Source organism: Muscardinus avellanarius, assembly GCF_963383645.1.
Source record: "Muscardinus avellanarius genome assembly, chromosome: 14".
In the NCBI taxonomy this organism is placed as follows: Eukaryota; Metazoa; Chordata; class Mammalia; order Rodentia; family Gliridae; genus Muscardinus; species Muscardinus avellanarius.
In genome coordinates, this window is record NC_137800.1 from 88,681,965 (window position 1) to 88,697,801 (window position 15,837).

Consider the following 15,837-nt stretch of genomic DNA (forward strand, 5'->3'; position numbering starts at 1 on the left):
GGTCTGGGACTATATATAGCCTGGAAGTAAAAGGGTTTCCAGGAACCCCAGTAACACCAAAAAAAAAAAAAAAAAAAAGGGCAAACCTGAGCATGGTGGCCCATGCCTGTAATCCCAGTACTTGGAAAGCTGAGACAGGAATATTGCAGGTTCGAGGCCCACCTCAGCAACTTAATGAGACTCTCAGCCACCTAGGGAGACCCTGTTTCAAAACAAAAAAAATTAAAAGGGCTGAGAGGGTGTAGTTCAGAGGTTGAATGCCCCTGGGTTAATGCCAAAAAAAAAAAAAAAAAAAAGAAATGTCCCATCTTGTTATGGTGAAAATGTTACAGAGGCCCTGTTGGGTTCCCAAACTGCAACAGTGAAATGTATCCACTGGTTCTTGTTCTGAGCTATGTGTAGAAAACAATAGCCTGAACTCCTAAAAACTTAAACAATTTTTTTATTATTACAAAGATGGAAAGATAGAAACAGATTAAGCACTGCATTGAAGGAATAACTGCAGTGGAGTGACTCGGAATAAGTCACTCGAGTCTTGGATACAGAACCTTTTATAGCAAGTCTTCTGACCTCACTAGATCTGCCCCTTCTCCGGGGCAGGTCTTTTGATGTGGGGATTCCTTCCTGTAGACCTGCCCTGTCTCAGGTACAGACCCCAAGCCTTTTGCTTCACCCCCAAATGTTGTAATTGATTATGTTAATTGATTATGGCATCCTCCCACATCCTTGGGGAATTTTGTTTATCTTTAAAATGTTAAAGACCCTGGGCTTCCTCTGTTTTCTTGCTCATCACCACTGGTGCCTGGAACTCGGCAACCCTTTCCCGATGCTGGCACATTGATACATTTTGAAGCCGTTTCGCAATACTGGTACACATCTGATTTTGGGGGGGACTGAAGGTAATAAAACATCATATTCTACAAACAACTGAACCTCTCTGGCTCCCTCTTCTTTCCCCAGATCTCCAGGAGAGCCAACAAGTCCTGAATCAACAGCTAATGGCACCAAGCAACCCCAAGGGCACCCCAGAGCAGGAGTGGCAGTCTCCGCTGTTACTTCCTTAGTCCCCAGGTGTTTAGTCTCTGCAGCCCAGGGGCCTGGGCTCAACTCTGACCAGCACTTTACCTCTCAGTGTCTTAGTTTACTCTCTGTGAAATGGGCAAAGCTAGCAAGGTGTGGTGACGCAAGCTTGTAATCCCAGCATTTGGGAGGCCGAGACTAGAGGATCATGTTTCGTGGACAGCCTCAGCTACTTAGCGAGGCCCTCTGCGACTTAGTGAGACCCTGTTTCAAAATAAAGAATAAAAAATAGGGCTGGGAGTAGCCTCTGGGTTCCATCCTCAGTACTGCAAAATAAATAAATAAATAAATAAATTAATTAATTAAATAAAAATAATTAAAAAATGGACAAAGCAGTGTTTGTTGGTTGTTGTCTGAATATATGTGAAGCTAGGCATGGTGGTGCTCGCCTATAATCTCAGTATGTGGGATGCTGAGACCAAGGATCACAGTTTGATGCTCTCCTGGGCAACTGAGACGCTGTTTTAAGATAAAAATAAAAGCCGGATATGGTGGCCCACACTTGCAATCACAGTACTTGGGAGGCTGAGACAGGAGGATCACAGGTTCATGGCCAGCCTCAGCTACTTAATGAGGCCCTCAGCAACGTAGTAAGACACTGTTTTAAAATAAAGAGTTAAAAATAGGGCTAGGGGCCAGGCATGGTGTTGCACGCTTGTAATCCCAGCATTTGGGAAGCTGAAACAGGAGGATTGTGGTTCGTGGGCAGCCTCAGCTACTTCGTGAGGCCCTTGGAACTTAGTGAGACCCTGTTTCAGAATAAAAAATTAAAAAAAAAAATAGGGCTGAATCTCCGGTCATGGTGGTGCAGGCTTGTAATCCCAACATTCTGGAGGCAGAGACTGGAGGATCGTGGTTCTCGGACAGCCTCTTCTACTTAGCAAGGCCCTTTGTAATTCAGTGAGACACTGTTTCAAAAATAGGCAAAAAAAAAAAAAAATAGGGCTAGGGGTGTAGCTCAGAGGTACAATGCTCCTGGGTTCCATCTCATACTGCAAAAATAAATAAATAAATAAATAAATAAATAAATAAATAAATAAATAAAAATAAGGCTGGTAGTGTAACTCAAAGATAGGATGCCCCTGGGTTCCATGCCAGGTACCTGAAATAAACAAAAACAACAAAAACAAAAAAAGTAGGGGTGGGGTATAGCTCAGAGGTGGAACGCCCTGGGTTCCATCCCCAGAACTGCAAAATTAATAAGTAAACAAACAAACAGGCTGGCCGTGGTGGCACACGCTTGTAATCACAGCACTTGGGAGGCTGAGACAGGAGGATCGCACGGGTTCGAAGCCAGCCTCAGCTACTTAGTGAGGATCTCAGCAACATAGTGAGACCCTGTTTCCAAATAAAGTATAAAATAGGTCTGGGAGTATAGCCCGGAGGTAGAAAAGCCCCTGGGTTCCACCCCCAGTACCACCAAACAAACAAACAAACAAAATAGATCTGGGGTGTAGCTCAGCGATCAAACGCCCCTGAGTTCAGTACTCAGTACAACACACGCACAAACCCGAGTCAATATGTAGAGAATGTTTGCTGACTAGACAGACCGATTTTTAATTTTTTTAATTGGCGCATTGTAAATATACATCATAGTGAGGTTCAAAGTAACAATCACACGTGTGCACACAGTATCTGTTAGGTGTTTCCCTCGCTGCCCCCCTACCCATAGATATTTACATCGACCGGGTAGCTTCATGTAGGAACAAAAGATTATATTTATTTGTGGTACTGGGGATTGAACCTAGAGGCATTCTATCTCTGAGCTACACCCCAGCCCTATTTTATCTTATTCATTTCTTTAATTAATTATTTATTTATTGGTGGTGCTGGGGATTGAACCCTGGGATATTCTACCTCCAAGCTACACCTCCAGCCCGATTTTTTATTGCTTATTTTATTTTTTGCAGCTGGGGATGAAACCCAGGGAATATTCTACCTCCAAGTCATTCCCTTAGCCCTATTTTTTTTGTTTTTTATTTTGAAACAGGATCTCACTGAGTTGCAAAGGGCCTCACTAAGTAGGTGAGGCTGTCCGTGAACCACGATCTTCCTGTTTCGGCCTCCTGATTGCTAGGATTACGAGCGTGCGCCACCATGCTGGGCTTATTCTTTATTTTGAAGCAGGGTCTCACTAGTTGCGGAGGACCTTACAAGTTGCTGAGGCTGGCTGAGAACCTGCGATCTTCCTGTCTCAGCTTCCCAAGTACTAGAATTATAAGCATACACCACCACGCCCAGCTTTATATGTTTTTAAAATAGGGTCTTTCTAGGTTAATGAGAGTCTTACTACTTGCTGAGGCTGTCCTACAACCTTCAATTTCCTGTCTCAGCCTCCCCCATACTGGGATTACTGGTGTGAAACACAATGCCCGGCTTATTTCATAGTATTTTAATTTTGTGTGTGTGTGTGTCTGTGTGGTTCTAGGGATAGAACCCAGAGGCGTTCTACCTTTAGGCTCTACTCCCAGACCTATTTTATATTTTATTCAGAAACAGGGTCTCACTAAATTGTTGAGAGCCTCACTAAGTAGCTGAGGCTGGCTTTGAACCTGTGCAATCCTCCTGTCTCAGCTTCCCAAGCACGGGGATTATAAGCGTGCGCCACCACGCCTGGCATTGTAGTGTGTGTGTGTGTGTGTGTGTGTGTGTGTGTGTGTGTGTGTGTGTTATTGGGGGTGGAACCCAGGGGCTTTCTACCTCTGTGCTACACTCCCAGACCTACTCTCTCTCTCTCTCTCTCTCTCTCTCTCTCTCTCTCTCTATATATATATATATATATATATAGATATAGATATTTGGAAATTATATGTATTATATATATATTTGGAAATTATATGTATTATATATATATTTGGAAATTATATATTATATATATATTTGGAAATTATATATATTATATATATTTGGAATATATATATATATTTTTTTGGAAACAGGGTCTCACCAAGTTGCTGGGAGCCTCATTAAGTAGCTGAGGCTGGCTTCGAACCTGTGCGATCCTCCTGTCTCAGCCTCCCAAGCGCTGGGATTACAAGCATGTGCCACCACGCCCAGCAGGTATTTTGTATGTAACCATTATATTATAAATAAATTTGTTTTTTAGTGTCCTTCCTGTGACTCCTCCCAAGAAGCCCCAAATGCTGCCTTTACCAGACTCTTGAACACCTCAACCCTTCACGCTGCGTTAAATCATACCTGCATGATTGTGTGGAATGTTTAAATGTCTTTAAATATATGTATCTGGTCTGCGTTTTATGTGTCTGTGAAGTGACAAAGTGCAAGCTTCAGGGAAAAGGACAGGTCTGTGTTCACGCTTGACACAGTAAGAAGAAAGCCTCCCCTCCCCCCTCCGCTCTATCACTGTGACCAGAGGTTTTCCAGCAACGCTGAGAGGCCGGGGCCACCTGGACCCGTGTTCAGGGCTGACCTGTGGGCACATCTGGGGAGGGACAGGGACTGTGCTTTGCAGTTTCCTGGTAAAGGCAATAGGGGCCATTCAGGTTCTGATGCAGTGACAGCACAGGGCTATGGACCGAGACCATGAAGCACAAGCCACATTGACTGGGGGAAGCCGGCACCAGCCTCTGCGGCCATCGGTCCAGGTGACACGGCCCTAGTCCACATCTGCATCCGGGTCCTGGCTGACTCCGGGTCTTGGGGCCCGCAGAGGGCGGGGCTGTCTTTATCAGGGTGACCTCAGCTACACCCAGGTGAAGTGTTGGCCGCAGGGAGTATCTGTTCCCAGGTTGCAGCAGTTAGCAGGGCTGCAGGAAGCAAGGGCAGTCCCCCAGGGTGACGCTGTCGCTGTCGATGGAGACTGTATAGCTGGGGCTGTTAGCTTTCATCATGTCAGTGATTTGGGAGTCATAGAGGTGGTCCAGGCGCATGAGCTGGAAAGCTGTGCCTTGGCAGCGGATCTTTGGGTGAAAAAGCACATTAAAAGAGGTCCCTAGCCGGGTGTGGTGGCGCACGCTTGTCATCCCCGCGCTTGGGAGGCAGAGACAGGAGGATCGCGCAGATTCGAAGCCAGCCTCAGCTACTTAGTGAAGCTCTCAGCAACTTAGTGAGACTCTGTTTCCAAATAAAGTATAAAATAGGTCTGGGAGGATAGCTCGAAGGTAGAAAGCCTCTGGGTTCCATCCCAAGAATCACACACACACACACACACACACACACACACACACACACACAAAGAGGTCCCTGTGCGTGCGGAGGGTGGGACCACAGTGTAACTGGTGGGGGGAGAGGTGGGCAGAGCCCGCAGTCCGCTAAGGTCGGGTCTGTGCAGATGATGTGCAAGGCTGAGTGTGCCTGAGAGGTATTTGAAGTTAAAAAGCTCTGCCGGGGATGGGGAGGTCAGGAAGGAGAGGAGTGGGGCGAGGGCAGGGCACAGGCCTTCCAGTGCAGCACGTGAGGAGGACCTCCAAGAGGAGGTGACCACGTGGAGATCTGATCCCAGGATATTTAATCAAATCACCCTGAAAAAGTGGGTCCCACAGAACGGAGGCGGGTGTCCCCCTGGGGTCTGGGAGATGGGAGGAGGAGTTGTCTCTAGGGGGCTGAGAGTGAGCGCGCAGACTGAGCGGTGTTAGGAGTGAGTGTGCTGCTACAGAGATCGCCTGCGGCAGCAGAGCCCAGCCAGGGACCGCACCCCTGCGTTGACTGCTGCGGTTCCTGAGGAGTCCGAGTAAGCGTGGGGTGAGCGGCCCAGTGCCCAGGGCTGCGACTTCGGTGTTCATAGGTCAGAGGCGTTGATTGAGGCGAGGGGTCCAGTGACATCAGGACATGAAACCCTTTGGTTTGGCTGCTGTGGGCTGGGGTGGGGAGGAGGAGCAGGAGCAGGTAAGGGCCAAGGTGCCTGCTGCTGAGCTAATCCACAGCACACTGCCACACTGCACGTGGTCAGTCTGTGAGCAGCGCCCAGCCACACTGTTTAAGGCCAGTCTGAGATTCGTCTCCTCGTGCTCTTTTTATTAACCCGTTACTGTCTTTCAGTGTCTTTCAGGGTCTTCAGTCCCTCACTATCATTTTTGCATGGTGTTTGGAATTGAACCCAGGGTCATTTTACCTCTGAGCTATACCCCCGGCCCTATTTTTTATTTTTATTTATTATTATTCATTTTTTGTGGTACTGGGGATGGGATTGAGGGGCATTCTACCTCTGAGCTACACTCTCAGACCTATTTTTTTCTTTCTTTCTTTCTTTCTTTCTTTCTTTCTTTCTTTCTTTCTTACTGTACTGAGAATGGAACCCAGGGGCATTCTACCTCTGAGCTACACCCCAACTCCTATTTTTTTTCTTTTATTTTTGAAACAGGGTCTCACTGAGTTGTAAAGGGCCTCGCTAAGTAGCTGAGGCTGTCTGCGAACTGCGATCCTCTGGTCTCTGCCTCCCAAATGCTGGGATTACAAGTGTGCGCCACTATGACCAGGCCTTTATTCTTTATTTTGAAACAGGGTCTTACTGAGCTGCAGAGGGCCTCACTAAGTAGCTGAGGCGTCTGTGAACTGGGATCCTCCTGCCTCAGCCTCCTGAATGCTGAGATCAAAAGCATACGCCATATTGTCTGGCCTCATTCTCTTTTTATTAACCCATTTTCTATTATTATTATTATTATTATTTTGCTTTAATACAAAAGCTTTTAATAAAAAAGTCAGAGGCTACATTAAATCAGGAAACCAATAAATCTGAATTATACAAGCTTTCTATATACTTAGAAAAACCAAAACACAGTTTATAATAAAACTCTTTTAATTAAAAATAGAATCTAATTTAAAGAAAATGTCATTATTCCCAGTTGATAGGATAGGGTTCTGTCATTTAAATTAAATGATTCACCTGAAATATGGGAAATGTATAATAGAGATAATTCAATCTCAAGGGCACTTTGCAAATTATCGAGTTAATTTGCATCAGGAATCAAATTCTTGCTTCCAAAGGGCAGACACAGTCTTTAATTGCTTTTGGGTAGGCACTTAAGAAATGCTTCTGATGAGAACTTCCTAAAGACTGCGAATCACTCTAGTAACGCCAAAGGAGACTATACAAAGAGAACTTTTCAACGTGTCCCTTCTACTGCCAAGAAATCATAGCTATTTCCAAGTTCTTCCTGATAATAACAGGGAGATGAAACTAAGATGCCCACTTCGTCTGCAATTATAAAGTTAATCTGGGTGCTTCCTTATATTAATCTCCATCTCTCCGTCAACTTAAATTGTGTCTTTCTGTACTAGACTAGTTATCATACTTGAACTAGAGAATTGTGCAATTTCTCATATCTTATCTATTCATTACCACACTAGCAAAACAGTCCTTTTTGAAAAGAAAATATAAAATTTAAATAAAGAAAACAGTCAATAATCATGGATACAGCAAAACAGTCATTTTAACTATTCTGAATTTTAACATTTCAAAAGGAGAATGTGTCTAGTAGCCGCATAGCTCATCCCATAAAAGGCGGGATGACTTAGAGGGAGAAAACATCATAAATCTCAGCCAAAGTGATAGAATTAAAAAAAAAAATTAAAGGTAGCTATAATTAGAGACATCAGTCAAACTGATAGAGTCAAACCCTAGAGTTTTCCTAGCTTTCACTTCTAAATATTCAGCCACACAGACTAGAAAAAAATGAAGACGACTATTTGATAAACACATGGTTAAGTACTCAACAAATGTTTAGACAAGAAGAAACAAATGAAAGGGTGGCCTTCCCGAAGCACACTGGAGTCCGCTGAGCAGCGGTGCTTATACAGGCTCTGCAGGTCTGCATAACTTGACTCTTCCCCCTCAGGAAAACATTCCTACGAGTAAATCATCAAGTGTGGTCTGATCATAGATCATCTGTGATTCAACTAGCAGTTATGGTAAATAGTGGGCCATTCTTTGATCAAATGTTATTCCTCAACTAGTACTTAGGAAAAACCAAAGTCTCAGAAGGTCATTTTAGAATTCAAACGCTTAGGAAATCAGCCACAGAGCTGAGGTGACACGCAGCTCCCTTATCCTCGCGAGCCCCAGCCCGCTTGCACTTCCTTAAACCCATGGTGTTGACCACGGTGACGTAGCTGACCTCCACCCAAGACCGTCCAGGTCTGAATACAGGATCCCCGCAGGAAAGATTCTGTTCCACGTGGACATCTACTCTGTTCAGGATCTTTGGTACATTTGGAGCATAAGAAAATAATGGCACAATAATACAAATACTATCAAAGGAAAATTTTTTGTCAAAAGAAATTAAAGGTAACTAGCCATGATATGTAACCACTTTCCAGAAAACCAAATAGCTCTTTGTTCTCTACAAGTCCATTTTACATGATCAGAAGTGTGACATTTAAAAAAATAGTTTGCCGGGCGTGGTGGCGCACGCTTGTCATCCCCGCGCTTGGGAGGCAGAGACAGGAGGATCGCGCAGGTTCGAAGCCAGCCGCGCGCGCTGGCTTAGGAGACCCTGTTTCCAAATAAAAATGTAATAATAGGTCTGGGAGTGTAGCCCAGAGGTAGAAGGGCTTCCAGGAACCCCAGTACCACCAAAAAAAAAAAATAGTTTAATAAAAATACACTAGGTTCTACAAGCAGCCTTCATGGTCATTTCGGAAATTCAACTCACCATAAGCAAATTAAAATAATGCCATGTCCTCTTGTTTAAAAAAGTCCTAAGCCGGGCGTGGTGGCGCACGCTTGTAATCCCAGCATTCGGGAGGCTGAGACCAGAGGATCGCGGTTCAGGGACAGCCTCAGCTATTTAGTGAGGCCCTCTGCAACTCAGTGAGACCCGGTTTCAAAATAAAGAATAAAAAATAGGGCAGGGGGTGTAGCTCGGAGGTCAAATGCCCCTGGGTTCCACCCCCAGACCCACAAAAAAAATAAATAAATAAATAAAAAATAAAAAAGTCCTCCTGTCACAAGAAAAGCAACTTTACATTTTATATAATTCAGTACGTCTCCCTATGAGTGTACAGACTACGTATATAAAGGTCATTGGTATTTCTGAATGCAAAGTAAATATCCGTGGAGTGCTTGAGTGGAGGTGTGACATTTCCTCCTCATTGGAAACCTACTCCCTACTATAGAGTTTGTATGATAACTTGAGGATAAATTCTATTTTTAAAGAACCAGTGTATTTCTTTTTACATTTCTTAAAACCATTGCAGAAACTGTTTTCATACATATTCTACGGATGTCCAAACCAATAGGGCGAGTGTTCTGACACCAGCTCTGGATGGCTTTTTATTGATTATCTCGACCCAAGAGAACTGCAGTGAAACAGCAGCACTGCAGCTCACCTACACGTGAGCCTATGTTGCTTGAAGTGATATGTATTTCTCCTGAATTGCTTCAAGGTGTTACAGTTCAAAGCCACAGCGCCCACGGGCGGAATGGACCTTAATACACACGTAGGCAGTGCAGTTAGGAAGGGATGTACGTTTCTTTTATTCCAGTACCTTCGTATAATAAAGTTAACAAAATAATAAAATATTAAAAAAAAAAAACAGCTGGCACTGCCAACCAATTCCTGTAGTAGTCTCAGAAATCCTAGTCCCGTAGAATTTCCTCTCGCCGCCAGTGAGCACCACCGTCCGTCGCCAGGTGTTTCAGTGTCTGGATACCCACCGAGCGCGCCTGAGTTCTCCTGGTTGTGGGATGGGCCCGCTCACAACTTCCCAGCTTTCATGTAGGTGGGGATGGAGCCGCGCTGCGTCAGCCCTTCAAACCTTTTGTAGGTATAATTGAGAAAGACCCAGTCTTGGGATTTGTAGTCCAGCTCCGTGGTATTTGGCACTGGTTGTAAGATATCAGATTCAGGGAAGTCATCAAAGTTTGAAGTATCATCAATGCTTTTGATTTCTATAGGGATTGCTGCCGGCCTTTCCCTGATATGCCCCCAGTCGACACCTTCAAAAATGGGATGGCCTTTGATTTCTTCTACTCCGCTATTCCCAATTCTGTTTTCAGAATCAATACAAAATCTGAGAATTAAGTCCTTGGCTTTCTCAGAGATAGGTACTTCTGGAGGAAAGACTAGAGTTTCTTTCCAATTCATCACTTTTCTGTATGTTTCTTGAGGCGTTTCAGAGCAGATAGCCTATGAGCATTTCATACATAATCACGCCCAGAGACCACCAGTCGCACAGCTTGTTGTAGCCCGTCTGCATGAACACTTCCGGGGCAATGTAGTCTGGAGTCCCAACTGTGGACTACGCCAGTTGTCTCCTGTTCTTCTTCCACGTCTCTGCTTTCCGCTTTGAGTTCATGTTCTGAAATGAGAAGTCCCTTGGTGGGTTGTGTGTGAGATTTCTATAGATTTCAGTCCTGTGAGCTTTCTTTAACCCCGTGCATAAACCAAAATCAGATAATTTTACGTGTCCCTTGGCATCCAACAGAAGGTTGTCTGGCTTAATGTCCCGATGGATGAAGCCCAGCTGGTGGATCGCGTCTATCGCCAGAACAGTCTCTGAAATGTAGAACTTCGCCGGGCGTGGTGGCGCACGCTTGTAATCCCCGCGCTTGGGAGACGGAGACAGGAGGATCGCGCAGGTTCGAAGCCAGCCGCGCTTGCGTAAGAGACTCTGTTTCAGAAATATAAAATAGGTCTGGGAGTGTAGCCCGGAGGTAGAAGGGCTTCCAGGAACCCCAGTACCACCACCAAAAAAAAAAAAAAAAAAAAAAAAAGAAATGTAGAACTGCGTCTCCTCTTCTGTCAAGGTGTCCTTCTTTATCAACAGTGTCATCATATCACCTCCAGGGAGAAATTCCATGGTTAGATAAAGGTTCCTCTTATCCTGAAAACTGTAAAACATCTTCACCACCCAGGCACCATCTGCTTCCACCAAAATATCTCTTTCTGCTCGGATATGTGCCACCTGCTCTTTTTCAAGCATATCAGCCTTCCTTAAAGTCTTCATTGCATAGATATGGCCTGTATCTTTCTTCTGGACCAGCCGTACCTCTCCAAAAGCTCCTCTTCCTATAACTTTCAGAGACTCAAAGTCGTCCAAGCCAAGTATGGTCCTCTTGAGCCGTAAGAACTCAGTCTCCTTGCGAGCATGTTGTGATCGGCGTAACTTTTTCTCTTCATCTGCTAATCCTTCTTCTTCCATGGCCACTTCTAATTTCTTCTGCCTGGTTTCTCTCTCTTCATGCTGTAAAATTAGATTGCTGTAGAAATTCTCCAGCGTGAGCTCGGCTACAGTCACTCTTTCCCGAGTGTGGTTGCTCATAGGAAAGGTTGTTGTCGTCCCTGCCATCATTGCCATAGTAACAGAAGCCGCCTCCTGTCGCGCCGCGGCCGGCTCAGCCTCCGCAGGGACCCTCCGCTCCGCCGCCGCCCCGCCCTCGCCCCCTCTATTATTTTTTAAAATAACAGACATTATTTGGGCCGGGTGTGGTGGCGCACACTTGTAATCCCTGTGCTTGGGAGGCTAAGACAGGAGAATCGTGCAGGTTCAAAGCCAGCCTCAGCTACTTAGTGAGAGGCTCTCAGTAACTTAATGAGTCCCTGTTTCCAAATAAAATATAAAATAGGCCTGGAAGTATAGCCCGGAGGTAGAAAGCCTCTGGGTTCCACCCCCAGTACCACCAAAAAAAAAAAAAAAAAACAACAACAACAACAAAAAACAGACATTATTTTTTTTTCTTTTTCGTGTTGTGGTACTGGGGATTGAACCCAGGGGTGTTCTACCTCCGAGTGACACCTCCAGCCCTATTTTTTTTTTTTTGGTGGTACTGGGGTTCCTAGAAACCCTTCTACCTCCGGGCTACACCCCCAGACCTATTTCATATTTTTATTTGGAAACAGGGTCTCCTAAGCCAGTGAGGCTGGCTTCGAACCTGCGCGATCCTCCTGTCTCCACCTCCCAAGCGCGGGGATTACAAGCGTGGGCCACCACGCCCAGCTTCTATTTTTATTCTTTATTTTGAAACAGGGTCTCACTGAGTTGCAAAGAGCATCACTAAGTAGCTGAGGTAACTGCGATCCTCCTGTCTCAGCCTCTCAAATGCTGGGATTACAAGCATGTGCCACCATGCCCGGCCTCATTCTCTTTTTTTTTTTTTTTTTTTTTTTTGTGGTCCTGGGGTTCCTGGAAGCCCTTCTACCTCCGGGCTACACTCCCAGAACTATTTTTACATTTTTATTTGGAAACAGGGTCTCCTAAGCCAGCGCGCGCGGCTGGCTTCGAACCTGCGCGATCCTCCTGTCTCTGCCTCCCAAGCGCGGGGATTACAAGCGTGCGCCACCACGCCCGGCCTCATTCTCTTTTTATTAACCCATTAGTGTCTTTCAGGGTCTTCAACCCCTCACTACCTAGCTGTTTTTAAAATTTTACTGATTAATTAATTTATTTATTTTTGTTTTGTACTCGGGGTTGAACTCAGGGTCATTTTACCTCTGAGCTATACCCACGGCCCTATTTTTTATTTTTATTTTGAAACAAGGTCTCTCTAGGTTGACGTGAACCTCACTACTTGCCGTGTCTGCCCTCGAATCTGAGATCCTCCAGTCTCGGCCCCCCAGGTACTGGGGTAACAGGTGTCAAACTCCCCGGCTTACCCCTCTGATGAGGTGACCCTGGCTGCGCTGGCTGCTTCAAGCTGGTAGGAGGCGCTGTTGGAGTAATTGTTGTCAGGGATGTGTGTATTTACCTGAGGTTTTGATTTTATAATCGCTTGTACCGTGATTTCCTGGAGCTGAAAGGAAACAAGTCTCATTAGAAAATGAGGAGGAAGCTGGGCATGGTGGTGCACACTTGTGATCCCAGCATTTGGGAGGAGGAGACTGGAGGATCGCGGTTCCCAGACAGCCTCAGCTACTAAGTGAGGCCCTTTGCAACTCAGTGAGACCCTGTTTCAAAAATAAAAACACACACAAAAAATAGGGCTGGTGGTGTAGCTTGGAGGTAAAATGCTCCTGGGTTCTAGCCCCAGTACTGGAAAAAAAAAAAAAAAAAAAAAAAAGTTGCCTGGCGTGGTGGCGCACGCTTGTAATCCCAGCATTCAGGAGGCTGAGACAGGAGGATTGTGGTTCCAGGACAGACTCAGCTACTACTTAGTGAGGCCCTCTGCAACTCAGTGACACCCTGTTTCAAAATAAAGAATAATAGCCGGGCGTGGTGGCGCACGCTTGTAATCCCAGCGCTTGGGAGGCAGAGACAGGAGGATCGCGCAGGTTCCAAGCCAGCCTCGCTGGCTTAAGAGGTCCTGTTTCCAAATAAAAAATTACAAAATAGGTTTGGGAGTGTAGCCCGAGAAGGGTTCCATCTCCAGTACCACCAAAGGAAAGAAAAAGAATAATACAAAAAAAAAATAGGGCTGGGAATTTAGTTTAGAAGTAGAATGTTCCTGGGTTCCACCACCAGGACAAAAAAAAAAAAAAAAAAAAAAAAGAAATAATATTGGACTGGGCATGCAGCTTGGAAGTAGAATGCCGGTAGCTTCTTTTTTCTGGTACTGGGGATAGAACCCAGGGGTCTTCCACCTCTAGAATACATTCCCAGACCTATTTTATTTTATATTTTATTTGGATAAATAATAAACAAGAAGAAAAATCTTTCTGCACAAGCCGGGCATGATGGTACACGCTGGTGACCCCAGGACGTGGGTCTCTCTAGGTTGATGAGAGTCTTACTACTTGCTGAATTGCTGAGGCTGGTTTTGAATCTGCCTCCCAAGTACTGGAGATACCGTGCTCAGCAACCCTGTGTGTGTGTGTGTGTGTGTGTGTGTGTGTGTGTGTGTGTTGCGGGTCTGGGGATGGAACCCAGAGGCATTTGACCTCTGAGCTACACCCCCTGCCTAATTTTTTATTATTTATTTAATTTTTTTTATTTTTTATTTTTTGGTGGTACTGGGGTTCCTGGAAGCCCTTCTTCCTCCGGGCTACACTCCCAGATCTATTTTTTTATATTTTTGAAACAGGGTCTCTTACGCCAGCACGGCTGGCTTCGAACCTGCGCGATCCTCCTGTCTCCGCCTCCCAAGCGCGGGGATTACAGGCGTGCGCCACCATGCCCGGCTTAATTTTTTATTATTTATTTTGAAACCGGGTCTCACTGAGTTGCAGAGGGCCTCACTAAGTAGCTGAGGCTGTCCGCGAACCGCGATCCTCCAGTCTCAGCCTCCCAAATGCTGGGATTACAAGCGTGTGCCATCACGCCTGGCTTAACCCTGTATATTTGAAACAGTCTTGCTAAATTGCTGAATCTGGCCTTGAACCTGCAGCCTCCTGTTTCAGTTTTTCAAGTACTAGGATTACAGACATGTGCCAACATGCCCAGCTTCAACTCCCCTATTTTTTTTTCAGTACTGGGGGTTGAACCCAGAGGCATTCTACTTCCAAACGACATCCCCAGCACAATTTTTTAAAATTTCTTATTTGGAAATGAAGTTGCTGAGAGCTTTGCTAAATTGCCGAGGTTGGTTTTGAACCTGCAATCCTCCTGTCTCAGCTTCCCCAGTACTGGGATTATAGGTGTGTGCCATCACCATGCCCAGTGAGAACCCATTTATTTATTTTTGGTACTGGGTATTGACCCCAGGGGTGTATCTACTTCTGAGCTACATCCCCAGCCCTATTTTTTATTCCATATTTTGCAACAGGGTCTCACTAAATTGCAGAGGCTGGCCAAGAATTTATAATCCTCTTGTCTCAGCTTCCCAAGTACTGGGATTATAAGCGTGTGCCACCACATCAGAATAGAGAAACCCATTTCAAAGCAAATAATAAGAAGGACTGGGGGTGTAGTTCATGGGTACATGCTCCCAGAGATTCAATCCCCAGGAGCTGTTGAGCCGGTGGGGGCAGTGAGTCTCTACCCATAGGGCTAAAGGGGAGAATCATGCACCAGGGTTGGAAAAGAGACACAGAAACGAGCCAGAGATTATTTCTGGGATATCCGAACATTCTCCTCCCATTAAGCATCTTGTACAAGACAACTGTCCTTAGGTGGTATTTCATCTGCAAGGGAAGAAGGCGGCCAGGCAATGAGCTTCTCTGGGTGGAAGAGGGACTCATTCTGTCCTGAGAGGTGTAAGGATTAGAAATAGGGTTGAGGTTATGGGGACCCAATTTCCTCAGGGTCAGCCCAAGAATTTTCTAACAGAACTGTCCAGAAGACAAAGAGAGATTCTGGAAGGAAGGAGTCCTTGGTCCCTGGCGCTCCATCCCCGTGTTGGTCAGATTGCAGAAAGGGTGTGAGAGTTTTGCTGACCTGTGAGAAGAGCAGGCAGGAGCTTTTGCTGCCAAAGACACAGGGCAGGCTGTATCTCACTCCCCGTGTGGGGAAGCACGAGCTGAGCAAGGAAATGGGGGTACAGGGAGTACGCCCAGCCGGCTGAGTCTGGAAATTGATAGAAGAGCTGAGTAGGTAGAATACAATACTAGAAAGAACCCAGAGGCATTCTACCTCTGAGCTACACCCTCGGCCCTATTTTATTTTTTATTTTGCCATAGGGTCTTGCAAAGTTGCTGAGGCTGGTCTTGAACCTACGAACCTCCTGTCTCAGCCTCCCAAGTATTAGGATTATAGGCATGGGCCACCACACCTGGCCTAGAAAGCACTTTGTTAACAGTTATAAGCAAGAGGGTGTAGCCATGGGCTTCTGGGGAGGGGGTGGCACGCAGGAAGGACTGGGGGAGAAGGGGAGAGCCAGGGAAGCTACGGTCCAGGGGTGGGGAGGCGTGGGGACCGCTACTGAGGACAGCTCAGACTGGCCGCACACAGATGTGGAAGGTTAAACTGGCTTTGTTCCCCCACCCC

At 45.8% G+C, this 15,837-nt stretch overlaps 1 protein-coding gene across 1 annotated transcript; it reads right to left on the reverse strand.

The window, feature by feature from the left end:
* Positions 1–9,734: 9,734 nt before the first annotated feature.
* LOC308273574 (serine/threonine-protein kinase 38-like) lies at positions 9,735–11,343 on the reverse strand (the record flags this gene model as incomplete). Its single annotated transcript, XM_080710767.1, is given in 4 exon segments — positions 9,735–10,161; positions 10,163–10,278; positions 10,282–10,535; positions 10,728–11,343. Coding segments are annotated over 4 exon segments (1,407 nt in total). The 5' UTR covers positions 11,338–11,343.
* Between the last annotated feature and the right edge of the window lie 4,494 nt (positions 11,344–15,837).